The sequence below is a fragment of the Alnus glutinosa genome, chromosome 1 (assembly GCF_958979055.1).
Source record: "Alnus glutinosa chromosome 1, dhAlnGlut1.1, whole genome shotgun sequence".
NCBI classification, from domain to species: Eukaryota; Viridiplantae; Streptophyta; class Magnoliopsida; order Fagales; family Betulaceae; genus Alnus; species Alnus glutinosa.
In genome coordinates, this window is record NC_084886.1 from 43,726,167 (window position 1) to 43,753,443 (window position 27,277).

General features: G+C 37.5%; 4 protein-coding genes and 1 pseudogene across 5 annotated transcripts; 2 read left to right on the top strand and 3 right to left on the bottom strand.

Annotated features, from left to right (window-relative positions):
• Positions 1-66: 66 nt before the first annotated feature.
• Positions 67-903, bottom strand: LOC133860589 (probable protein phosphatase 2C 55). The gene has a single exon (XM_062296169.1). The coding sequence runs from the start codon at positions 901-903 to the stop codon at positions 67-69; it is 837 nt and encodes a 278-aa protein (XP_062152153.1).
• A 1,177-nt stretch (positions 904-2,080) lies between these two features.
• LOC133851061 (uncharacterized) lies at positions 2,081-5,930 on the top strand. Of its 2 annotated transcripts, none has more exons than XM_062287374.1 (4): positions 2,081-2,254; positions 2,981-4,101; positions 4,239-4,537; positions 5,121-5,930. In XM_062287374.1, the coding sequence occupies exons 2-3, from the start codon at positions 3,043-3,045 to the stop codon at positions 4,521-4,523; spliced, it is 1,344 nt and encodes a 447-aa protein (XP_062143358.1). In that variant the 5' UTR covers positions 2,081-2,254; positions 2,981-3,042; the 3' UTR covers positions 4,524-4,537; positions 5,121-5,930. The 2 variants fall into 2 exon arrangements, with proteins under 2 accessions (XP_062143358.1, XP_062143352.1); XM_062287368.1 differs by lacking the exon at positions 5,121-5,930 and adding an exon at positions 4,651-4,887.
• A 228-nt stretch (positions 5,931-6,158) lies between these two features.
• On the bottom strand, positions 6,159-13,262 carry LOC133851077 (DEAD-box ATP-dependent RNA helicase 46-like). Its single transcript, XM_062287383.1, has 8 exons — positions 13,017-13,262; positions 11,056-12,313; positions 10,274-10,498; positions 9,710-9,778; positions 8,884-9,153; positions 8,428-8,778; positions 7,899-8,176; positions 6,159-7,701 (listed from the first exon to the last, which is right to left on the bottom strand). The coding sequence occupies exons 2-8, from the start codon at positions 12,298-12,300 to the stop codon at positions 6,627-6,629; spliced, it is 3,513 nt and encodes a 1,170-aa protein (XP_062143367.1). The 5' UTR covers positions 12,301-12,313; positions 13,017-13,262; the 3' UTR covers positions 6,159-6,626.
• Positions 13,263-16,632: 3,370 nt separating this feature from the next.
• LOC133874664 (uncharacterized) lies at positions 16,633-22,837 on the top strand. Its single transcript, XM_062312891.1, has 6 exons — positions 16,633-16,869; positions 19,979-20,360; positions 20,956-21,152; positions 21,247-21,388; positions 21,529-21,688; positions 22,308-22,837. Exons 1-6 carry the CDS (start codon positions 16,799-16,801, stop codon positions 22,328-22,330), a joined length of 975 nt encoding a protein of 324 aa, XP_062168875.1. The 5' UTR covers positions 16,633-16,798; the 3' UTR covers positions 22,331-22,837.
• An 836-nt stretch (positions 22,838-23,673) lies between these two features.
• LOC133863208 (3-hydroxyacyl-[acyl-carrier-protein] dehydratase, mitochondrial-like) lies at positions 23,674-25,080 on the bottom strand (annotated as a pseudogene).
• Between the last annotated feature and the right edge of the window lie 2,197 nt (positions 25,081-27,277).

Consider the following 27,277-nt stretch of genomic DNA (forward strand, 5'->3'; position numbering starts at 1 on the left):
TTAATTTCTAGAAAAATTTCTATGCAACCAAGGAAAGATAAATGACAAAAAAAGAAAAATCTTATACTAATTTTGTGATACAATTTGCGCAACGACAACCGTAATATCATCGATCTTTCCCCCGATGTGCTTCTGCCCTGCCAACTGAGCCGCTCTTGCGAATGGGCTGCAACTACATTTGTCCATCGAGTTATAAAACGCCAAGTCTACTGCAATAGTTAAAGCCAATTGCCAAGGGTCGACTACACCTTCTAAAGTTTTCTCCTTTAGAACCTCCTCGATTTCTGTTGGGTACACGTTGTCTAAGAGCCCATCCGTGCCAAGAACTATGATGTCTCCTGGGACGACCGGGACTGTTGTCTCTTCAGCTGAACTTGGCCGATCACATGTCTTGCTGTTTCCCAACTGATACGGACAATTGAAGTAGTGTTGCAGTGTCGGCGACTGATACAAAAGCCTATTGTCCCTGAAAATCAGAAATCCACTGTCTCCCACGTTGACAGAATGCAAGATATTGTCCTTGAGCATTGCAATGCAAGCTGTGGATGAACCTTCGGCCTCGGTGTTCAAGAAAGCTTCGTTTAAAACCCTTTTTGGATCCAGAACTCCATCGGGTTGTTGCTGAATCGCGATGAAAGCATTGTTCATGAGTTCTCGCGCGTACTCGCCGGCGTCCACACCCTTTTTAGCCCAACCACCGACACCATCAGCCACGCCAATGGCCTGCTTCTCCGAACAAATAAAGTGAGCGTCCTCGCCTTCGGGCTTCAGCTCGTTGTCTTTGGGTAAGTAGAACGCTCCGCAAACCATCTTCAAACTTTCTTCGGGGGGTACTGCTCTGTCGTAATTCAACAGAGTAGTCTCCACCAGTTTTCCTTCAAGCCTTCGCTTCTTGATGATCATCTTGGGATATGAAACAGATCGGGAAGAAAACAAATGAATTCTTGAAGAATCTTGGATCGTAATTGGAACAACTCCTTCAATGAAGAGGACGAAAATCGGCGGTGGAAGTTTGGAACGAATGAGTACGTGAATGCTTACTCAGTTACTCTTGTGTTTTATAGAGGAGAATCGGAGATCGAGATAGGATGTTTCCAAATTCCAGAAGGATTAGTGTAAAAGGTTTTCTTGACCGCGAAGGTTGTACAGCTGTACTCTTTAATTCAGGGGCGGATCCTGTGTGGGGCTTGCGGAGTCGGGTCTACCCGGGTCTCATATTTATGGTAGCGCAACGAGTGCTTCTTCATGTCTTTCGAATTTTGGGTGTGTTTGATAAATATTTTGTAGTGTTTTTATTTTTAAAAATAGTAATAAGAAGGGATTGATATCGCAGTGGAAATAAGTTTTGAATTTATTTTTGTATGAAAAAGTAAAAACGAGTGTTAAAAAATAGGATTAAATACATTTTTATCTTTTGAGTTTTTTTTTTTTTTTTTTTTTTTTTTTTTTTTTTTTTTTTTTTTTTTTCACTTTCGATCACAGATGATATCTCGCTTATAGGCATATACCCAAATAGTTCGTATTAAAAATAAAATAAAATTTAAATCAAGAATTTTTTTTTTTTTTTTAAAAAAAAGTGGCTTGAACCACACCTTTGGGCCAATTAGAGTGGCAGAACCGCCCTCAAGAGACTAAACCCATATTTTTTTTCTCCTCTTCTTCTTTTGGCCTTTTGGGGTGAGATGGTTCGGCCACCCCAAATCGGCTTTTGGGGTGACTTGGCCACATGTGTCAAGTTTTAATTAGTTTAATGTAAAAGTATGTTAATTTTCTTGACGGCAGATGAATTGATGTATTATTTGAGTATATATGCCAATAAGCAAGGTACCACTTGTGATCAAAAGTAAAATTGATATGAAAAAAAAAAAAATTGTAAAAAGTTATTTAACCCTGAAAAGTAATTGATGTGATATTAAAATAAAAAGGAAAAAAAAAAAATGGCTAAAATGTGATTGGTTTGATATAAAGCATTGAAATTTTTCGAAATTGATTTTTTTTTTTTTAAAAAAAAAGAACAAAAGAAAAAAAGAGAGAGAAAAGTAGGGAGGGGAGAGGGGTATGCCAAACAACCTTAATTTTTTGAAACACGTTCAATCCCAAGAAAATAAGAAAGAAAATTAGAAACCATCAACGCAGACCGCCGCAGGACTGGGAACCGGAAGAAGGCTCCGAACGCCTCGACCTAGAGGGACGACGAGAAAGCCGTCAACGCTGCTCCCGAATCCGGTGCCGGAATTGAAACCATCATAAAAAGGTATTCCTTTTCTCGCTTCTCCGTTCTGTTTGGATTCTTGGAAAATGCGAGAGGCAAGTACTTGACAATTTTCTCATTCCTTTTTGGCTTAGAGTATTCAGTGCTTATTTTGGGTGATATTCATTACAAGACTTGAAGACTGGACTATTTCCTACTTTGTACTTTCCTTCTTGTGGCACTACCGTGCAAATACTAGAGTAATTAAAACAGAGTGCACTTGGGCGAATGAATATGAATAGTGAATCAATGGTGATTGTGATCACCTCTAATGCCGCAAGCACAACATTTTAGTTGTTTCGTATTTGTTTTGATTCATTGCTCAACTAGGAACTTGCTGTAGAAATTCCAAGAGATGTAACCAAGATGGGGTGGTAGAATACATTCTACTTGGTGGGCCTATATTGGCCTCAATCAGACTCGGTATTTTTTGATCCATTATGCTCTGCCGAATTTTATATGAAATCATGTGTCCGGGATTGTAAAGAACTTTAAAATGTATGTTTGAGCTATGGATTTGATTAACTACATAGTTCGCAGATATAGTATGGTATAGCAATTATTTAAATATATGTTTGGGCAACGGATTCGCTTAATTGTGTAGTTTGCAGAGAAATAGTACTATGTTAGGATTTATTATTATTATTATTTTTTATGAGATGTTACTTTTCTGTAACTATGGTCAGTGGATTGCCCTCTTTCCCCTTCTAAAACCCTCAATGTGTGCAGCATCAACATCATTAATATTTGGAAAAGGGATTCCTTATCTGGGACCTTCAAAAAATCCTCAAATGTATCCATATGATGAAAAGATGCTTAGAAATGAAGTTATCTATCTCCACTCTCTCTGGCACCAAGGCCCCCCACCAGACCCTAACCTCAACAACCCAAACCCTAGCCCCAGCTCCTCAAGAATCCCCTATGTCCCCAACCCCATACCCTTCTATTACAGATCCTATTATCCGCTCTGTCACCAGGAAATGCCTAACCCAAACCCAAACCCAAGATCCTATTATCCGCTCTGTCACCAGCAAACGCCTAACCCCAACCACAGATCCAATTATCCCCTCTATCACCAACAAACCACTATCTCAAACCCCAGACCAAAACCCTGCATCAGAAATTCTCTCCAACCCACCAATCCCACATCTTTCAAGAAAGAAAACACCTCTACCACCACCACAGGGAAGAAGAGGCTCAGAGAGAAAAGGATCAAGAAGAAGAAGAATAAGAAGATGCCACAGCCTGACCCGCCACCGGATTTGGGTCCCGAATGGCCGTGCCCAAAACCCCTAGAGCCGGCTCCAGAAGCATCTAGTTGGCCTGCCCTGAAGCCTATTTCGACTCCAAAATCTTTATCTGCTGATGAGCGTGCTTGTTTTGCTGCAATTCAAATACAGTGCAAGGCGGCCAAAGCTTGCAGTGAATTTTTCGTGAAAAGGGCCCATACCAATGAAGACGAAGACGAAGTCGAAGACAACAGTGGAGATGATGGAGATGATGAAATGAGCGAAGAGGGGTCTGACGAAAATGAAGAATTCAAGTTCTTTTTTATGATGTTTATGGAGGACAGTGAGTTGAGGAGTTACTTTGAGAAGAATTATGAAACTGGGGACTTCTGTTGTTTGGTTTGCCGAGGGATTGGGAAGAAGGTGTTGAGGAGATATAAGGGTTGTGTTGGCCTTGTTCAGCATTCGATTGCGATATCAAAGACGAAGAGGAAGCGGGCTCATAGGGCTTTTGGGCAGGTTGTTTGTAAGGTTCTAGGTTGGGATTTTTGTCGGTTTCCAACAATTATATTGAAGGATGAGCCTCTCAGTCGCTCTTTGGCAAAACCGGTCGAGTTACAGGTGATCTAACTCTTAATTTTATTGTTTATTTCTTGTGTTATTTAAAAGGGAATATATATATATATATATATATACATTGGCTTGTGATTTTGTTGTCAGTTATAGTAATTTTGGGTTTTGTGTGATGAGAATTGCAGGGTGACCCTGAGGGAAATGATGATGATAATAAGGATGATTCTGTTGTTTTAAAGGAAAATGTTGTTTCTGCAAATGATGGTAGTGGTGAAATGCAGTCTCTGTCAATGGTGAGAGGGGTGAAAATGTTCTCTATCAATGGTAGTAGCGAAAATGCAGCTTCTGTTAATGACAATAATGGTGAAAATGCAGTTTATGTCAATGCTAGTATTGGCGAACATGTAGTCTCTGTCAGTGGTGATAATGGTGATGATAAAGAGGTTTGCCATGTTCATCAGGATAGTTGATTACGGCATGTGAGGTTAGTTACGTATATGGATTTAGCTTATTTGTTGTTTGGGGCTATGTGGAATTGGGATGGGTCTAGTCATGTGATATGCATCTTAAACATCTTTTGATTGTTTTGTTTTGCAGTTATTTGAAGGAAAATGGCATTAGTGAACACATTGAAAATCTGTGCATGTGGAGATCTAAAGCTGTATTTTTTTTTCCCCCAATCAATCTAAAGCTGTATTTTGTTAGTTAATTCTTTACTTTTTTTGGTATGATTTTGATGATGGCAAGTTCATTTTTCCCTTGTGAAAAAAGTGCTGCTTAATTTTTAGCTCCCCAAAATTGTGCAAAACAAGTAAATAAATAAGAACAACACAACACTGTTGTATAATGAACAATATCCCAAAAAGGAGTTAATTATGTTTTACCTAAGAAAAAAACTCTCTGCTTTGGCGATTTTTTCCTCTGTGAGAAAAGACTTTTTTGAGCATGAAAATGGAGGACCCCAATAGGCTGTGGTAGTTTCTATTTATAAATAATCTTTCTTCTCTCCTTGGGGGTCGTCGGCAACTGAAGAGGGGAAGGGTTGTTTTTTGTCTTGTCTTGGTCAGGGATGGAGACGTGGTTTTTCACGTTTGGTAGAGTGTAAAAGGCGGATGTTTTCTCCCGATTTGTGGCGCACGGTGTTTGATTTCTAAGAGGAGTTCATGATAAACCATTTGCTGTTTTGAATGGCCACGTCAATGACAAAATCGCACTGGTCCGAGTTTTTGGTTTCTTCCATGGATTTTCCGGCCTGACGGTGTTGATTTTGAATAGGAGGTTTCGATCTACCGCTACTGGTTTGGATGACCACACTGGAGACAAAATCTCTCGATCCGATGTTTTTCGTGGTTGTTTGAAGCAGTGCCGATCTTAGGATTTCCACTGGAACGGTGGTTAGGGCGAAAGGGGATCGGCGGTTTCGATGGCGGTTTCGATGTTTTTGATTCTCCGTTTTCGGCGGTATTGTAACGGTGATTCAGGCGCTTTTTTCGGGTGTGGTTTTAGGGGTAGTCAGGGTGATCTTTTAGGAGCGATTTCTGGATCTTCTGAAGTCGGCAAAACATCGAGCAAATTGGGAAAGTGGGGGAAATGGTCCGGCTTGTGCATTTGTAGTTTTTTCTTTTTCTTTGTTTGTGTTTGGTTGTTAATGCAGTTGTTGTGTTGTTTATTTAAGATCAAAACCTAGTATGCAAAAGCCCTCTCATAGATCTAATAGAGGTTTATGTTAACGTGGAGGTTTCTTTCTGTTTGTCTAGGTTTTTGAGGAGCTGTATTTTGTAATGGTCTTCATCTATTTGGCTTGGGTGGAGGAAACTCTCACCGCGGTGTCTTTGACTTGGTGTATTAGAAATTCATTGTAACCTTACACATTTGACCTGTTGGTCTCTTTTAATATATCGAAAGGGATTTCTTCAAAAAAAGAAAAAAAGAATGAGCAATATCCGCTGTAGGGCTGCATCCTAGGGAAGTTTTTTTTTTGTACAGATTTTCACATTTCTGTATGGGCAATGGTGCCTCAGGCAGTAACAAAAACAATGACGACGATGAAGGTGTAGATGATTTAAGGATGAAGATGGTCAAAGAGAGAACTAAGTTTCAAAGTATAACTGAAAAAAATATAATAATTCATGACATTGCCAAGTAATTGTGTTCAAATGGAGAAGATTACAAGGCAGGAACCACATTGTCCATCCCAAGTCCCACCTCAACACCTTCATTTCAATCACAATAAACACCCTTTCCCGTACCAAATTTCAACCACCACTGGATTAGAAATAGCGAGTCCTCCTATCGGTGAAAAATGAGTTCGAAGAGTTACAATAAGACTAAATTTCTAGAAAGAACCCTCAATTATCCTAAAACAGCTATTACCACCGGAAGCAGCAGCAGGCAACCTTGTCAAGAACGATCACATATTACAAATTCCAATCCTTTCGACCCAACCTCAACTTGCTGTCACCAAAATCATCATAGGAAGCCAGTCTTGACTAAAGTGAGAGGTCAAAACAGCCACTTAAATAACACAAACCACAAATCACCCTCACTAACAAGAAAAAATAAACAGAAATGCGTCAAACTTGAGGTTCGGTAGCTGACTGATGGCACGAGTCTATGCCATCCTCTGGCTGTGGACCCTCGGTACTTTCAACCACTGATGGCTGTGCAATCAGATCAGCTCCAGGAGATGCATTATCACGTGTGCCTGGGGACATAGGAGACATCCCTGATTCAGGAGCAGCCTCGAATTCAGGCACTGTGGTATCTGGTTTATCAGAGAATCTTTGTGGCCTCTCGGCCCTCTCATATCTGTCATAGCTGCGACTACGGCTGCGGCTAGGACTGCGGCTATGGCTGCGGCTGCGGCTGCGGCTGCGGCTGTAGCTACCACCACGGCCACGAGACCGGCTTCGGCTATGACTACGACCCCTGCTCCAGCTCCTACTCCTGCTTCGGCTACGGCTGCGGCTGCGGCTGCGGCTGCCACTATAACCCCATGTTCGAACTCTTTCAGGGCTACGACTGTAACTTCTACCTCTACTCCTATCAGCAACGTCTCTTCTGTTATCAAATCTTCCCCGTCCACGACCTCGTCCACGGCTGTCCATATTGTTGTATCGATCATATGGGCCACGATCATTCCTGCCCCGACCAACATGACTACCACCAGGACCACCAAATCCTCGTCCCCTGTTGCTACGACCAGGAAAGAAATCACTTTTCCCACCATGTCCACTAATCGCACCATCTCTCATGCCTCCACGTCCACCAAAATTGCCACCCCTCATGCCTCCGCGTCCAACAAACCCACCATCCCTCATGCCACCCCGGCCACCAAATCCGCCATCCCTCATGCCACCACGGCCAGCAGAATCATACCGACCATAACCACCACCGCTACTAACGGAATCAAAATGGCTAACCCGATCCTTGCCAAAACCTGGTGCACCACGTAAAGCAATCTCTCGCACCTCTGGAGGCACATGCTGGTTAGCTCCTTCCAGAACTTTGACCAAATCAGCTGCGTATTTCCAGTCCTGCTCAGAGAAAAAGGTATATGAAATTCCAGTTGCACCAGCCCTCCCAGTTCTTCCAATTCGGTGGACATAGTCCTCAACCCCAGTAGGGAAATCATAGTTGATCACCACCCTGTAGCACGAAGATGTAAAAGAATTGAGTATGATGCAAAGGATGCTAAATGCTAAATAACTAGACAATAGTATTAAACTCATTCATAATCTGCAACTTACGAGATTCATGATCCTGGTCATAAAAGAGTGAGTATTGTCACCTTCTCACACATAGTCTGAATAGAGTACATAGTTAAAATGCAAAGACGAGCTAACCTTATATCTTTGATGTCAAGCCCACGGGCAGCAACATCAGTGGCAACCAATATAGGAGACTTTCCACTCCGGAATTGATTTAAAACCCAGTCTCTCTCACCCTGAGACTTGTCTCCATGAATTGCAGCAGCCCCAAAGCTACGTCCAATACTACGTGCAAGCTGATCACACAACCTCTTTGTGGAGCAGAAAATAATGACCTTTGAACCTCGTTCTTGGGATCTAAGGATCTGCTCCAAGCGCCTCTGTTTCTCCATTTGTGGGACTACTTCAACATACTGCATGTTCAGAGAAAAAATTCTCAATTCATTTAAATAATGGATGAGATCACAGAAAATATTCATAACGCAACAGATTTTAGCTTCAATATGTGGGTGTAAAATCCAGTAACTCATGAATAAGATGGCCAGACTGATATAAGGATGGTGGCAACTTTCACATATGAAAGCCACCACATAGAGATAAAGAACTATCATTTTCTATGTTGCATTTGTAAGACAGTGGCAAAGGTGTGGTAGTCCAAAGGTACCTGTGTGATAGCCTTGTTTGCAGAAAGCTCATCAACACTGCCAATGTTAACCTGAACAGGATTAACAAGAAGATCACTTGCTATTTTTCTTACTTCTTTGGGCCACGTCGCTGTGTACATAAGAGTTTGTCTGCGTGGGGGTATCTCATTAACAATCTTACGAATTTGAGGTTCAAAACCCATGTCAAGCATTCGATCAGCCTCGTCAAGTACAAGAAGTGAAACTTGTCTAAAGTCAATCTTCTTCATCTCAAGGATGTCATTGAGCCGACCAGGAGTTGCAACAACAATATCTGCTCCTCGATCTAATTCTTTTAGTTGTGGACCCTTTGGAGCACCACCATATAAGCACTGAATCAAGGAATTGAGTCAAACTGGTGAATCAAAACTCTAAAGCAAACAAGGTGATATCTGAATTGTACAATAAGGAAAATAGATGAGCCCTTAAGAACCCACCGTGCAAGAGACTCCCGATGATCGGCCAAATTTCATGACCTCATCTTGTATTTGCGTAGCAAGTTCCCGGGTTGGAGCCACAACCAACACTGTTGGGCCATTCTGAGAATTATTACGGCAATGTCTAAGAAGAATGAAGGCAGGGATCAAATAGCCCAATGTTTTCCCAGAACCTGTTTTTGCAATTGCGACTATGTCCCTGCTTTGCAGGGCAATTGGCCATGTCTGCGCCTGAATTGGTGTGGGAGATGTGAAACCAGCAGAATATATCTGAAAGAAGAACATAGCCGCAGGTAATCAGACTCAACAAAAAACTGAACATATGAGACACATGAAAAGTATAAAATGAAGTTTTCAATAGCATATCACAAGAGAGTGAGATATAACTTAAGAAGAAAAAAGAAAAAGAAAAAAAAAAAAGCCCATGGGTGTACGGTTGCTTACAGAAGCAACTCGAAGCAACAAAAGAGGGCAATAAAGACATAACAGGCGGAGCCCATAAGCAAGAAATGCCAGTCACATTAGGTGTGATTTGGATGAAGGGCCAACCACCCTTCTAGAAGATGCCCAAGAAAGGCTCCAACTGTCCATTTTGCAGCCTCCAAAAATCAGGATAGTTGTTGCAAGTGTAAGTGTGCCAATAGCAGCGCAGCGTACGACATATGCTCCTCCACCGGAGCAGATATCGCACCTGCGACAAGTGAGAATTTATGAGTTTAAAAATAACAAAGACAGTAATAATAACAACACAAGGAATGGAATGTGTCCATATATTGTTTTATAATCCTAAGACAGAACACTAGATCATGGCACAGGTAAAGAATACCTCTCTCAATATCTCTGGAGGGAAACCAGTTGCTTCAAATGTCATGAATGGTGCTGGAACATTGTCACCCTATTCATTTTAATACATATATTGAGGTCAAAAACAATATTCAATTAAAGAAAACACGCCAACTCCAAAAGAAATATAAGAATTTCATTTTTTTTTTTTTGATAAGTATAAATATAAGCATTTCATTTGCAACTTCTTATTCATATGAGCAATTTGTATTGGTCTGCTTTATAATTTGTTATACAAAAGTACATTCCTCGATATCAGACACTCGCCAAAACAAATTCAATTAAAAGAAAACATGTGAACTCTAAAAGAAATATAAGCATTTCATTTGCAACTTCTTATTCATATGAGCAATTGGTATGATCTGCATTATAATTTGTTATACAAAATTACATTCCTCCGTATCAGACACTCGCCAAAACATTCCCTGGGAATCCCAATTCTCTTCTTAACATATATTTGATCTGTTTAGGAATAAAGCATTTCAACACGCATTCTCATGTTCACATAAACACCACTAGCAATAATCAAGCAAGCTAAAATACAGACCGTTGCTGTAACTTCGTGCTGTTGACAGTAAGCTTCAGTGGGTGAGAGACTAGCAACATCTGTAGATCCCATATAAGGAGGCCTCATCAAAGCATTACTTGAGAATGGTGGACCACTTGTTGCATGACTATATATATTATGCACGGCATGCCCTGTGACAGCATTCGGCCCACTGGTACGACCAGGCATGGCATTATGAAAAGGGACACCACTGACCCTCTTCTCCTGCAACGAAATAGCACAGACATCATTATCAGTCCCACAGATTTTGAGAAGAAAGTGGTATGTAGTCCAGAAAAACATATATCATTCAATCAATTAGTACAAGGGGAAAAAAGAAAAAGAACAAAAGGATCCAAAACAATCATTTTATATCTGAAGTACTGCCTCTACTCATATTATTCAGGTTGGTAAACAAAAATAAAAAATAAATGTATCTTCTTAGTGCTATACCCCCTAAGTTTACCTTAGAGGTTGAAACATGTATATGCAAAAATTGATATACAGATGACACCAAACTTTTGTTTCTAGTATAGACATCTGAAGGCATCTATCTTATAAAGGCAATCCATGTTGGCGTGTTGCATGCGGTGCTGTCTTAAAAATGTATGTCTTCCGGTCCTTTGTCACTAAATTGCATTTACAAATCACATAAATCTAGAATTCCCAAATAGAAGATTGTCATGAATAGTATATCAACCACCATAAGCTATCTCCAAGTAATATACATTAATGGAGCGCAACCCTCATTCCAAATTGATGGAAAATTAGTTAAAAGATACCTGCGGATTTCTTGCCATGGGTATCACTGCAAGCTTGGGATCCTGGGGATTAATTGGCCCTTCCTTGTTAGCATTAAAGTAATATTCATTTCCAATTCTACCATGTATACTATCCTCATGCCCGATCTTTGATCCAACAGGAGGCACATTAGACTGCTGACTATGCATCATTGGACCCATCTGATTTTGAAACCTAGGACCATGTTGCAGGTGAGCCACATCAATCCTAGTTTGCTGCATTTGACCCATGGAGGGAGACTGTTGCACATTCCCTGAAGAACCACCATACTGTTGGGCTTGACCTGAATGAACACCCATTTGTGGCATATGAACCGAGTTGCTACCAGCAGGAAGGTTCTGAACAGATGAGGCGCCAGTTTGCTGGAAATGGGATGGAGAAACTCCAATTTGGTTTCCGTTTTGAAAATCAACTTCTTCCCTATTTGGGAATGCAACTTTATACTCCTGTTGATTTGTAAATGGCTGCCCTCGTGCACCATGCGGGGTCTGCTGCTGTGAACTTTGCTGCCCCTGTGGAAGCATGCTTTGCTGATATGCCATGTATTGCAGCTGCTGATGTGTAAATTGATGTGCTTGGGGTTGTGTCACATGTGAACCTTGAAGCTGAGGCATTTGTTGAATGGTTTGCTGTGGGATTTGCTGCCCTGGCTGCTGCAGCACGTGCTGGGCGGACTGCTGAGGCATGTGCTGAATTGGCTGCTGACCTGGATATTGCAACATTTGCTGCATGAATTGCTGTGGCTGTGACAGTGTTGGTTGCCCCTGCTGTTGCATGGGCTGTCCCAATTGTGAACTCTGTTGCAGTCCACCTTGTGCCACTTGAGAGCCCTGATGATGAGAAACCTGTGCCACCATTGAACTCTGCTGCTGTTGTGCCATCGCTTGTCTGTGATGTTGAGATAACTGGCTCACTTGTTGCCCCTGTTGTTGAGGGGCTTGTGTTATCTGTTGCCCAACCTGAGCCACCAAACCACTTGGTTGTATCGATTGGGCCACTGGTATTGAAGCCAGCATGGGCGTAGAAGCAGCCGGAGGCTGGCCCGTTGGCAATGGAGGTGTCAAAGAGGCTGGCTTTTCATATTGGGTAACGTTGGTTTCAGGATTCCAGTAGTACAAAACACCTGTGCTTCCATCAATCAAACCCTTCCATGGTGTCGGAAGGGAGGGATCGTCAGGTGCATACCGGGGACCAAGGGAAGCTGGAGCAGGCTCTGCTGTAGCCATGCCTAATACTTACCTGCAAAATGATAAAACCATCACATAAAACATCAAAATCAAAAACTTCATACCCTTTATTCAACTCAACAATACAAACAATTAAACATCTTCCTTGAACACATTGACACAAAACCCAAGCTAAGAAAAAAGCTATATTATCATATATATTCCTTGCTCAAAATAATTCTTTTATCTTTCAGTATATAAATAATTACAAAACTATACAAAATATTAATACAATTTTCAAAAAGAAAATCTAAATTCCGCTCAGCCAATCCAACTACTGGTAAGTATTGCATGTTTAGATGCCTCAAAAGATAAAATCCCATATTACTTATCAAAAAAAGATAAAATCCCATATTACTTATCAAAAAAAGATAAAATCCCATATTCAAAGATTTCTCGAGAAATACCGAAATAACATCTTAACAATAAAACCTAGAAGAAAAATGGCATTACACACTACCTTGAACAATAGGCCGTGCCCAGTGATTGAACCAATGAGTTTGAGACAAAACGAAAACTAATCTTTTTCTTTTGGAAAAAAAAATAACTACTTCTCGGTGATAAACCCTAGAAAACACGAACACCCATGGCATAGATATAACATATAGGCCATTGCAAAAACGCCAAAACAAGGCCCAGAAAACACCAAAAAGGGAAGAGAAAAAAAAAACTATAACAATAAATAAGAATAAGCAGAGCTCGTTGAAATTACATACCTAGTTGAAGAAATTGTAAAGTTTCAATTGGAAATTCTTCTATTTCTCTGCTCGGTGAGGAGCAACAGAATGTAAACCCTAGAATCGAAAAAACCTTCTTCTAGTCCTGCGTGAGACTCGGACTAGAATTGGAGGATGTAAAGTGAACAGATTTTCTCAGGGAAGAGATCTTGGGAGCATTTCGATGTTAGGGTTAAGGAGAAATTATCGCCTGGACCGGTAGTCCAGGCTGCGCGATGAGCCTCTAAATATAGTGGTAGTTTCTTTCGCTACTATTTTCGCCGTGTACTTTTATATACCGTTCGATATGAGATCCGGGCCCGGGGTATGATCTTTTGGCCTAATCGGAGCATTTACAATTGTTTCTTCATAATCATTTTAAATTTAACTTTAAAAATTTTAGCTAATCACTTTTTTAAATTATTAAACAATAAACTCTCTAAATATTTTTCTACTTTAAATAAAATACTATTTTTTAATTATTTATAATTAACACTATAAATACCATTGTCTTTAAATAAATTCTATTTTTCTCTACTTTGGTGTAGTTTGCAATAAATATTATTAAAAATATATAATATTATCTTTTTGGCTCTTTGAATCTTGAGAAAAAATCCGATCAATTTTATGTTTAACATTTGCTAGAATCTGTTATATGGGCCTATTTGTAATTTTTGTTAAAAATATAAAGAAAAACTAAATATAAAGAGGCGATTGGTGAATAGAAAAATAGATTTTCTTGATTTCATAAGATTTTCCATAGAGCTCTTAATATTTAATTTGAATTTATCTTTATACCATTTTAATACCTAACTTTGTGAGGATGTAAAAAAAACATGGTGAGGATGAGTTATACAAAATTATGACTTATTTAGAGATGACTTTAAGAATTTTTACTAGCAATATTCCTTTAGGAATTTCTAATAATTTCAACTTTGTGATTATATTCCAATTTGAGCATAACTTTCTTATACACATGATTCCTTGATAACCTCTACTTTAACCAAAGAAATCACAAAAAGTAAATATAGTAACATATGTTTTTGATTTAATGAAGCGGACAATTTTATATGTTTATAATTGATCGTGATTATTGTGATTTTTTTTATAACAAGGAAAAACTTCCGTACACAACTAATTGTAGGGACCATATCCACGTATAAATCGAGACTATCACAAAATGTGTGTATTCATTCTAATATATCAATTTTTACAAGTTTCATTTTCATATATCTTCCTAGCGATTTCACCTATTATATTTATTTGGTCCATCACTTAAGTATCAATGATTCACGCGCATGCGCGTGATTTTCACACCTTGCATTTTCTGTTATTAGTGCTGTTGATTTTTGAGTTGAGTAATGCTACACATCATCCCCTTGTCCTCCCAAAATTGATGTGGCTCTTAAAATCACCATTAGATCAAAATTCAATAGTGATATATTAAAAATTCAATAGTGATTTTAAGAGCCACATCAATTTTGGGGGGACAAAAGGAGGACAAGGGGATGATGTGTAGCATTACTCTTTTGAGTTTGATAGTTTATTTCTAATTTTTTCTATGTATTTATGTTGTTGTTGTTTTCTAATGTCTATATTAGATCATATATGAGTTTCTCCCCATCCCAATCCAGTTGGGTTTCAAATTCATTGACCTTGCATCTATTTGGGCTGCAACCTTTTCTGAATGCACTCACACTCGAATTTCACCTTAATGATTGCCCTCCAGTGTAATGAAGTGCTAGTTGTCTCTCTTGCTTGGATATTATGGTTGAGTTGCTTGTATTTGGTTATGTTTTTTTCTCTTTCTCTTTCTTTTTTCTTGTTATTGTTGTTTTTTTTTTTTAAATAAAATTGAAACTCCACTTAACCCCATTGAATTGTCGATGCTTTTGCAATTACTCTCATAAGCTTAAAAAAAAAACTCTCAATTTAATGTATTCATCTTTCAATTTCATCACTCTAATAGTATTTTCCGTTAAATCTTGCCAAAATTTTAAAAGTATATATTTTTTTAAAAATATTAATATATATATTTTTTTCAAATATTAATGCGCGAGTATTTTTGCAAATTTTGCTAAATCCTAATTAACACCTAAATTCTTGCAATTTTTTTTTTCTTTGAAAAATAATGGGTATTTTGAAAATGGTAACACCTATCCGTTAATCCCAATAGATGAGTGAAATTGAAAAAAATTGAAAAATAATACACTAAATTAACAATTTTTTAAATTTATGAGAGTAATTATAAATATGATAAGAATTGAGAAGGAATTAAGTAAAGTTTTTTTAAAAAATAAAAATAAAAAATAAAAAAAACCAATGCTTCGGCTTTCCACTTATCACCTATATAGGCTATAGATAGACGGTTAAGGGATTCCCAAAAATGGGTTTTAACCTGGAATTCTAGTTCGATTGTAGGGACATTGGGGAGATTGACGGCCCTGATTGTTTACAGGTACGTGACAGATTGGTAGACCCGAAAGGTTGGCTATTTAGGTTGCAAAAAAGTATATTGCGCATCTATAAGATACCGATGGACCAGGGATATTATTAGAGGTGTGTCATTTCAAATGTACGCTAAGGTAAGGTGAAGTGAAAAAATCATTAGTCATATTATTATGGTGACATGTTGACGTGAACAAATATCCTTTATAGTACTATACTCACATTTAATTGAGTTGCCGTGATAACGTTGATCCACTCTTCAAATATTTGTTTTTAACAAAGATTAAGGGGTATTATTACATCAATCCGGTGCAAAAAAGGTGACATATAGGGTAATTTGCAGGGTTGAGATTTCAACTTATAGTTTTTATTGCAAAGAATATGGTGATGGAGACATGTTATATGCACATCTCGTGTATATTTTTTGTACATTATTTTTCTAAATCAACCATTAGATCTGTAGGACCCACAAGAATCATGCACATCTCGTGTATATTTTTTGTATATTACTTTTCTAAATCAACTATTAGATCTGTAGGACCCACAAGAATCATGCACATCTCGTGTATATTTTTTGTATATTACTTTTCTAAATCAATCATTAAATTTATAGGACACACAATGATCATTTCACTTAACGTAAACTCCTATGAAATTTGGCAAATAGCTCCACCTTTTATTTTCTTTTTTCTAAAATTCTTGCCGGATATCGCCAGTAAGTTTATATAAATGATCATTGATAATTTGAACTTCGGTTATGAAAACCCGGCTTTCATACTATTTTGTTACGCATGGGATGAAAACTTAACAATAAATATAAATATGGTATGATTTTTTAAAAATCATAAACCTTTGTACGAGCAATTAAAGGTGGTATTGTTCTTAAATGATAGCTCAATCGGTTGGGGACCATGCCTCATTATGCGGAAGTCACTAGTTCGAATCTCACACCTCTTTTTACGTGGACATGTAAAAAAAATATATATATATATTAGAGGTTGTATTTGGCAAAGGCAAGTAGGCAACTATGTTTTGGGCTCCACAAATGAAGCCCATGGCAATTCACTTAGAAACTTGGAGCTACTAATTGGGCTTGGACGAAGCCGAACAACATTTGTTGGCCTCGAAGGGTCCGTATGTTGCTCGATGATCCCACCCCCTTCAGGTTTTTAAATTGAAGGCTTTCCTGCGCCTTCGAAAACCACTGGAACTTTCTGAAACTTTGATCTTTTCCATTAACAGAGACGGTGGCAGTGCCCAAGAGGTGCGAAAATTAGTACTATAAAGTTATTTGCTAACGAAGTCGACACCTTTGGGAGTTACACAAATCCGATATGGCTGTGGAAGCCGAGGCAGCAACTGCTCCAGAATTGGCCCTTGCTGACACCGACATCAATTGGGCCAGGTTGCTTGCTCTCTTTCTTTTTACCTGCTTTTTCTTTTTGTTTTTCGTTTTTGGGTATTGGGTACGACTCATTTTCTCTTCTTCTCAAATTTATTTTTCACTTGATCAAAGTTGTTTTTGCCATCATTTTGTTTGTGTCGAGAACTTCACTGCATGGACCATTTGACTGTTAGATTTTTACTTATGATTGCTTTTTTGGGGGGTTTAGTGGTGGAATAGCTTAATGGGATTTGGTGGAACTGGTGCCTAATCTGTTACGGGGATTGCATGGCTGGAGGAAGAAGACAACCGTTAGAATTCTTCCTTCTTTTGTGACTAGCCGAATACGAGTGGGAGGAGGACTGTCTAATTGGGCTTATCTTTTCGTCAGATTTAGGATTTGCATGGTTATCATTGTTGTCTTAGGATTAGTATTTTATTATCATTGTTATTTCATTTTCACCATATAAGTCTATTTAAAAGTATCCATTAGCCCAACAACTCTTGTAGTTAAGGAGGCCTAGGTTACTGTAAGAACCTGCTATCCAAAAACCCTAGCCTCCGTATTCTTCTTGCCAAGATTTCTCCAACATAGGAAATCAACATAAGAAAGATCCTGCGGGTTTCCCAGTGACCCGTATCACGAGTCTGTAACTTAATCATTAAGTATATGTGTGTGCGTGCGTTTGTTATTGTGTTTTAAAGGAAAATAGTATGTTACATGATAAGATACAACAGCCATGAATGTGTGAAATATAAAAGGAACAAGCTAACTAGAAAGGGTAAAACGAAAAAGAAAGTCACTAAAATTAATTGACAGAGGAGACACAAATGCCGCCGTCCAATGAGATTGGTTTTATCACTTTATAAAAATTAAAATTAAAAATTGAAATACGAGCAACTCTATTCAACTACAAAGATTTAGATGACTCAGGAGAATTATTGATTTGAGTTATCCCATGAGAATCAGTCTTCACAGTTTCCTTATCCAAGTGATCATGTTTATCTTCAATATGTTTGATACTGACTTACTGAGCCTCCATTTGTTTCAGTTTAAAATAATTTTTCAGAAAAATGTTTTTCATATTTTCTCAGGTTTAGCGCAAAATTGTTAGTGAAAAGAAAAGCTTTTCATAGTGAACAAAAAACTATATTCCCAAAGAGACAGAAAATGGTTTCACCGAGCAAGGGAGTGAAGGAAACACTTCAAATGGGATATTTTCTTGAACATTTTTAGCTATTTTCGGTACTGCAGAAATGGTCTTATTGCTGCCACTAAGAGAAGTCAATTGTGTTGGTCCTGCTGAATTCGTGGCCTTCTAAGCAGAATAGTCATATCACCAGGATTGGATTGTATAATTCTTAGAGTGACCAGATTTTGGCGGCACTGTGCCTGCACTGGTCATATAGTTTTATGGTAGGTGAGAATGTTGTAGTTTCTTGGATAGGTAACATGACATGAAGTAAATCAACGAAAATTTTAAGGTATATCACTTTTAGTTAATATTCAGATAATAAAATTTAAAACATCTTAAAAATAATAATAAAATTTTAAAGAACTCTTAAAGATCTTGACCTTTTATTTATTTATTTATTATTTTTTTTATATAGCATTATAGATGTAATTAAAAAAAATAATGTTCAGGAAAAAAAAAAAAAAAACCTAACGAATTAACAAATATCATGTAGATTTTAATAAATTTCCCATACTCATTAGCTTCATAAGAAAAGTTTGTCAGGTCTTAGCTTTATCATTATATATGGTTAATCTCGTTAAAAAGTGCAAGATGAGATTTGAGAATTGAGAGAGAATTTTCCTTCCAAAAAAGCAACCAGAGTGACGTGGTAATGTTTTAACCTTTGGATTCATTTTGCTATGTGTTTACTATCTAACTTAAAATTGGAGTAAACTTGAGCTATTTGAATGGAAACGATCAAAATCAAGTGCTACGATGAAATCCTAAATAAAAGTATGTTCATTACTTAAGCGATGGTATCCATTATCCTTTAATGATCGTATTTTTAGGACAAAGGTTGTGGTTACAACATGATGAAAGTAGTCATTTACCTTGGTTAAAGCTGTACCTTCCGAATAGACTACACGCCTAAAACCCCTAATCCTTATGAGAAGTTAACAAAACATGTTTTATTTGCATGTGAGTGACTGTTTTATAGTTAATATAGTTTGGTACTTTCGATATATACTCTCTACGGAGTGAATAAAGAGTTACTCTCTTAATAGAATATTTATAGTGTTAGCAGTTACTTTGGGGCAACATTGTGATTTAGATTTGTTTTTTTTTTGTTAGACCGTTGACTGTAGGCATGCAAACTCAATGATTATCAATCAACAATGATGTGCCTCATTTCATGCCTCATGGATAATCATCTCTAGAATTGTGTGTGTAATCATAGAAAGTTGATGTCACCTTGCTCTCTATTTGAAGAGGTCAGCACAGGAGTACTGATGCAATGAGCCCATTCTGTCCGAAAAAATGATGAGAGAGAGAAGGACAATAATCAGCATAAAATAATTTGGATATAATCTATATTTCTTCCACAATTTCTGAAAGAAAAAAAAATTCATCATAAAGATATGTTAAATAATTTGAAAGTAATTTCATTAATTATTAATCCATGAGAAGAGAATGCCCTAGTGCTCTAAATCGGTTTGATCAGTTTTAGTTGGTGAAATAACTCAAGAATACAGTTAGGAAAAATGAACGCCTTGACCCTTTTTTTTTTTTTTTTAACAAATACTTTTCTCTCCAATTAGACCCTCTCTTCAATTCATGGAGGAAATTTCTATGACTTGCACTGTGTCCAATAAGCATGTTATGCGATGGTAGCAACTGTAAGTAGGTACTTGTATGCAATTAAAACTAAACATTGAAGCCTGGTTACTGTAATTTGCCACTGTGCAATGAGTCTTCCTACCTGTCCCCCAACAAAAAAAAAATTAAAGCTCAACAAAAACTCAGCCACCCCCTCCATATATACAGTGGTCAGTTAGAGTTTCTTTTTCAAACTGGTTTTATATTGCATGTCTTTTATATGTGGGAAGTCTTTGATTTGCTCAAAGTAGGTCTAGAACTAACACTTTTTTATAATCTTATTGGCCTTGATTTAGGTTGGACAAGACAAGGTTTCATATTATTGGGGCGTTCCTCTTTACAGCCCAGTCGGCCTTGTTACATCCTACAGCAGTTGTAAAGACTAGAATGCAAGTAGCTGGTTCTAGTCTCTCTCACATGCGCGGTATTTCAGTATTTAAACAGATATTGAAGACTGATGGTATCCCTGGCATCTATAGAGGTTTTGGCACGTCTGCAATCGGATCATTGCCTGGTAGGGTCTTGGCTTTGACATCGCTTGAAGTATCAAAAGATATGATGTTAAAATACACTGAAGGTCGAGATATACCTGAAGCAACGCGAGTTGGCATTGCAAATGGAGTGGCAGGCATGTTCTCAAATTTAGTTTGTTGTGTGTACTATGTACCTTTGGAGGTGGTGGGTAAACTTATTCTTTCCAACTTACACTTTTTTTCCTTTTTCCTTTTTTCTTTTTTTTTTTTTTTTTTTTTTTAAGAAATGCGGAAAGATATTTGAAAGGAAAGAAAAAAAAAGATGAGGGAGAAAAGGCTTGGCATACCCGTAACCAGTAGTATATTTATTACTTCAATACAAAAGTAACAATTGTTACAATTTCAATGTCAGAGTTCATAGATTTTTTTGAGTTTAATCCCGTTGTACATACAAATGATAGAGCTGAAGAACTCTGTCCGCAACCGTAAAGCCCAATATGTTGTATGTTCTACTATTTTAGGCATTGTTGATTAAAAACTTTTCTAGCCTAGACTGGGTTATAAAAACAAGTCTGTATGTGGTTTAGTTTTATATGTGGGATGAAAGACAAAGATACTTGCGAGTTTGGTAGTTAGAGGCCAGTGTTTGGAATGAATTTCTTTGGGTAAGCATCTTCCATTATGCATAGTTTTCATATTATTACCATCCACCTTTGAAAATAAAGCAGTTTGTTTTTGTGGAGTTATGTGCTAAATGATCCTCTGATGATGACTTATAATTGTAAGTGATGCAATCTCAGATCGGCCAGAGACTAATGGTACAAGGGCTTCCTGGGACGACCGTCAGCAGTGGACCATTTGATACTGTACGTAAAGTGATAAAGGCTGAAGGGTTCCGTGGTTTGTATAGAGGCTTTGGATTGACAGCTGTGACACAGTCCCCAGCATCTGCACTTTGGTGGGGTGCCTATGGAGCTGCCCAACATATCATTTGGAGGTGCATCTTAATGTTCCAGGGATCTATCATATCCTATTACTGTTAAGAGTGTTGACTCAAATGCTCTCTACTTATACTTTTGTCATTACTTTAGAAGCTTGGGCTACAGAGATGAGATGAACAAAAAACCATCCCATATGGAGATGGTGACAGTTCAGGCAACAGCAGGAATGGTAGCTGGTGCTTGTTCATCAGTTATCACCACTCCCCTTGACACTGTAAAGACCCGACTGCAGGTAATCCTCTGTTTCCATTGCAATAGCTCCAAATGATAAAGAACTTCTCTTTCATATATCATGGGTGCGACAACCTGTTGGATATGTCATACATGTAAGGACTAATATAAATTATTTTGAATCTGGCTCTTACATTGAAGGTCATGGATAATTGTGTTGTTGGAAGACCATCAGTACTCAAGACAATGAGGACACTCCTCAAGGAATATGGATGGTGGGGCTTCTATAGAGGGTTTGGACCTCGATTCTTAAATATGTCACTCTATGGAACAACAATGATTGTTACCTATGAACTGATAAGTATGTCGGCCTCCCAGTTCTCTCCTTTTGAAAATGGTTAAATCTGAAGTCTTACTGTAGTACGATTGAAATAAGAAGCTTTTCCCTGTGTTAGGACATCTGGTGCACATGTTCTGATACTGTTAGAGAAGTCAAAGAAGATTCAAGACCTTCTGACAGTAAAACTTACAAGGATATAGATGAGAAACAACACGAGGAAACTAAGGATGATTTATCTTTGAAACCTTCTTTGACTTCTCTAACAGATACAATGTCCTTCAGTTCATGGTTTTGAAGCAATCTCAAAATTTATCTTTGAAATCCTGATATTTCAAAATATTTACCCATTTAGCCATTCCCTCCTCACGTTGTTTTGGTATTGCCAAGAACCTTGCCTGAGTTTTGATTCCAAAATAATGAATGGCTACAGTGTTCCTTGTTGGGGTTTTTTTTCTTTTCAAAAGTATATATATATGGAAAAAAAAACTGTGATTCTTATTTTGCATGCGTGCCATTGTATCGTAATTTGGTTCTGGCAGTTTGCTGTGCTATGTAGACTCTGGGTCAGCCCTTCTAATGGCTAGAAATTCCATCTGGTTACCAGCTAATCTTTGTTTCTCTTTCTAACTACTTCTATCAGAGAGATTATCCGTGAGGCAATAATGAGATCTTGGGCTGGAGGACGTGCAAGTTGTCTTGTGTTAACCCTGATGTCGTTTGAACTGCAAGGAAACTGATTCTGGCAAGTTTCCACTGCAACTTATTCAATTTCGAAACCGAGAAAATGGAGACAACCCTTCAAGTTTTGTATGACACCATGGGAATGCCTGGAATCTAGCTGTTCTCAAAGACTAAAGAGAGGTCTTTCAGTTAACTTGAATGTAATTTTGATTGGAAGTGCTATGTTTTAGCAAATGTTTTGTGCCATTGAGTTTCCATTACTTATTCTTATTTGGTAATTCAATGACCCAACAAGAAGATCGTGCTACTTGAAACGATTTTTGTAAAGACTGGTCATTACACCACGAATAGAAGTGCAATTCCGCCACTGAGATGGCCTCTCTCTTGTGGGTGGGGTGGTTGGCTCTGGAGCCTGGAGCCTGGAGCTACTCATGCCAACTACAAGAACATCTTATCTATAAAATAAGAGAAATGCTACCTTATACGCAACCATCCCATCCAGTCCTACGTGGCATTTTAATTTTAATTTTTTTTTCTTTCATTGGAATTTTACTGAGTCTTTTTAAATTTTTTTTCTCAATTTAGAAAATTAAACCACTTTTTGATTTCCTATTTAAATGCACTCTACAATAACTTTAATTATCTTTTCTCTATATTATTTAAATATTATTTAAATTAAATGCTAAAAGAAAAAGAGAAAAAAAATTATTTAAATATTGTTTCAAATAAATGTTAGAGGAACATAGAGGAAATATAATTTTTTTTTTATATTAAAATAATGCTAAGGGAACTACTTTTGCTTTCTTAGATATAGGTTGCAACTTTTGATTCTCTTGGTATTTTCTTAGTTTAGGGAACAAGGGAATCCGATTCAAGTGATTGTTTAGGAGTTTTTTTTACATGTATAGAAGACAATGAAATTTTGAGAAGTTGCTGCCAGTGCTCTACATAGTCGGCACATCTTGCTAAATTTGCCATCTGTCTTTGCTAAAAGGAAATCTTCCATTTACCCACCATTTCAGCACAAGCAATAGTGAAAGGTTTTCAAACCTCAAGTGCTTGAGGGGAATCAATTGAACTTTTTAATCCTGGAATATGATCTTCCCAATTCCACTTGCAATAGAGAGAATTTTTTTTTCATGTTCTAAATTTTGTTATTTTGTTTTGTTGCATCTAATAGGTACACAATGCCATGTCATTTAAAAATTGTAAATGACATGTCAATATTTTTATTATGGGGCATCATATACACTATTAGATCTGTAAAATTTAATTTGAATTATAAAATAGTAAAAGGGAGACGGTTCTGATCCTACATTCCGGTGTGAGGTATTTAAAGTGCACTTGGAAGTAATGCCTGTAAATACGTTCAGTGTGAAGGTTGACACTGAAACGTTTTTATTTGTTTAGAGAGAGAGAGAGAGAATATGCTTTACTTGCTTATGATTATACCGCGGAAAGAATATTCCACAGCTAGAGAAGGTAAGATAGCCAACGCCTCTCCGTCAAGAACAAGAATCTTATCATTCCTGAAGCATTTGGTCTTCAATTTTACTCTGCACAATCAAACTTCCAATTAATCAAATATGAAAATATTTCTTTAGCTTTAACAGAGTGGGAGAACTGCTTTGGTGATGTAGCTTACATGCATGTATCGTTTCTTGATTTCTTTTATTATACAGATGGCTTGTACCTCACCAGTGACCTTGTCACCAGTTAGACTGGCAACCTGAAAGTCAAGCTTTGGGAAACATGTACAGCTTCAGGCTGCAAATGAAGCGTAACATTTCAAAAAATTAGACCATCTTGGAGAGGATAAGTGCTGTGTGCTTTTTGGATCAAAGGGGACAAATTCTTGGTTGTGTTTTAATTGAAAAGCCCATAGATCGATGCTGCCCCTTGAAAGAGAATTCTTTCAAAGTTGTCATCAAGGAAGCTTATGAACTATTTGATTGAACACGTCATAAAACAACCTTAAAATAATATCCAACATCTAATATAGCAAGCCAAAATCATCAAGCCAAATTCTGGGTTATCCATTCATCCTGTTTGTTGCAAAAACACAAACATTGACTACAGCTCAATCATATCAGTGCCTAAATACATTTCCTCCTGCAAGAGAAGAATCTGAGCTCTCCACTATGTGGGGGGTCTTCGTGAGACCCATGTGGAGTTCACATGCATGGATGGTTCTGATCCTAGCTTAATTGTTTGAAGGGACAAAATAATGTAGATGCTTTTTTTCCATGTTTTAGCTCTTTAAAATCAAACACTTAATTTCTTCTTTCACTTGCTCTTCTTCCAACAATTGGTTAATTAACTGCAACAATCTGAAAAAGAAAACTAAAACTAAAGAGATGGAGAACAATTCGTGACTTACAAAATGGGAAGAAATGATCCGTGGAAATAGGGCAGCAACAAGCATCCCGTGAACAAGTCTATCTTCGAATCCAGCATTTCGAGCAAGCTCAGAATCAAAATGTAAAGGATTTGAGTCATGAGTCACCTTAGAATATTGAAGGACATCTTCATTTGTAAAAACTCTTCTTTGCCTCAAGATGTCTCCAGTTTTTAGAATGTCAAGTGCTGACGACGAAAAGCATCTCAAAGGGAGGACATTAACTGAAAGTAAACTCCTAATGAACATAGTTGTAGAAGCCTTTAAGAGGTGTTCTAGTATTGTCCCTCATATTCAAATCAAAGCAGACGGCAGCTTAATATTCTCAGCAAAGCAGGCCTAAACAGGTAAAAGATTGCCCCTCCATAACAGTAAAAGAAAAGGCTAACACATCTTTTTGAGAGTTTCCACCTATAACAGTAGGATGTATGACCATCAATTACATTAACAATTTTGGCATCAATATAGTATTTGTACATCATTAAAGTTGAGAATGAAACTAGAAGCAAAATTAAGAAGAATAAAAAAAAAAAGAAAAAAAAAAAGAGAGGGTACGTACAAAGAACAAAGAATTTAGTGAAAGGTGTATCACTTCAAGCATAATATTTTGCTTTCAAGTTTCAAAGTATCCAGTCGTTTCAACATCCTAAAAGCTTTAAACCTCTCGGTTGAAATGACTCAATACAATCTTCCCCAAGAATTGCAGTAAATAAGTTTTAGACTTGCTCAAACCTATAACCCTTTATATCTAGATGAATTTCGCTCAATCATTCAGCTCTATCTAAAACCACATCCTCCACAATCATATCTTACTTAGACTGTTCTAACCACCTCAAAAACCACATTGATTTTGACCTGGTTATTTAAAACCTCATAAATATCATGCATCAGATTATATTAGAAGGCCAAATTAAATTACATAGAACTCTTAGTGGAGCAGCAAAAGCACCATAACCTTCCTTGCATTTTCCTCTTGCTTTGGAAGAACACTTGAACAACTATATTTTTTTTATATATATGTCAATTCTTTTATTACTTATCAAAAAAAAAAAGAACTCTTACTTGAGCAGCAAAAGCACCATAACCTTCTAGCCAAAAGTTGCACCATTTAACCAGATTCATGCCCACAAGAGAAAAAAAAGAAAAAGAGGGAAGCTATACAAATACAGAAGACCTTCCACATTTTTCATTGATGAATTATAAAATCTTAGTACTGATAAAGGAGCAGCCTCAGTAAATGCACAAGAAAAGACCCTAAAAGATCGAGCTAACACTTGAAGGACACAATAGAATGGGAATAGTGTTTGAATATATGGTTTTTACACGTCCACCAAACGTCCCTTTCCAACAAGCTACCATTCAAGCTCTGTCCAGGGCATCGCCGCTGAGACATCGAATAAAAGACAAGGTAGCCCTATTGTTACCTGAATGACTACAAATATGACAGAGAGAGGTTTGGTAAAATACGTAAAAGAATCAATGTTTAAGTACGTCTCATGAGCATTTTATCGAACATGTGAAGTGCAACCTATAGTGTTGCGATTAACACAAAACACTTGAGCTCCGTTTGTTTACATAAAATGGTTTCCGTCGTAAAATATTTTCGACGAAATCATTTTTAGAAAAAATAATTTCTTCAAAAATATTTTTCGGCGTTTGGTTCGCACAAAAAAATTACGAAAAATGAAAATGCAACTGTCGCTACCGTTGTCGGATTCTGGCAAAACTCCTCCGGATCCGGTTATATCCGGTCGGATCCTGGCCATTTTGGCCAGATCCGGCCGGCTTCTAACCATGGCCGGATTCTGCCGGAATCTGGTCCGCCAGCATCCGGCGACGGTGGCCGAATGTCGCCGGATTCCGGCGCCGGTAGTATTCTGGTAACGGATTCCAGTGCTGTCTAGATTCCGATGATCAACTATTGCCGGATTCCGGCAATCAGATATTAAACGTACGTGAAAGGACAAAGAATATAATTTCGAAAAACGATTTACGGTTTTTAATTTTCCAAAAATTAAAGAAGTATTTACGGTCAAACCGAAAATAATTTTTGTTGACCATTATTTTCACCCCTACCAAACATCGTAAAATACCGAAATCATTTTTCAAAAATTATTTTATGCCGAAACAAACGGAGCAATAATGATTACAGTAGGATGGAGCTGGAGAAGAAGACAATTTGGAACATCTCAAGCGTTAATCACCTGAATGCCGAAAAGCTTTGCTCTTTCACACCTGTTGTAGCTGGTGTGATGGCCCTTTGTCTCTTTCGCATTTAGATTCCAACCCTTCTGCTTTATTCACTCTGTTATTTGTGCATCCACCTGTTAGGTTTTTTTTTTTCCTTCCTACCTTTTTAAGGTAAAAAATAAAAAATAATATATATATATATATATATATATATATATAGAAGAAGGTATACAAACTACAAAACGTCTCAATTTAGAATATTTATTTTTCATAAAGTCTTAATAACAATCATCCGCTTGGAATTGTTTTATAAAAAAGCGAGCTTCGGCAATATCTATTGA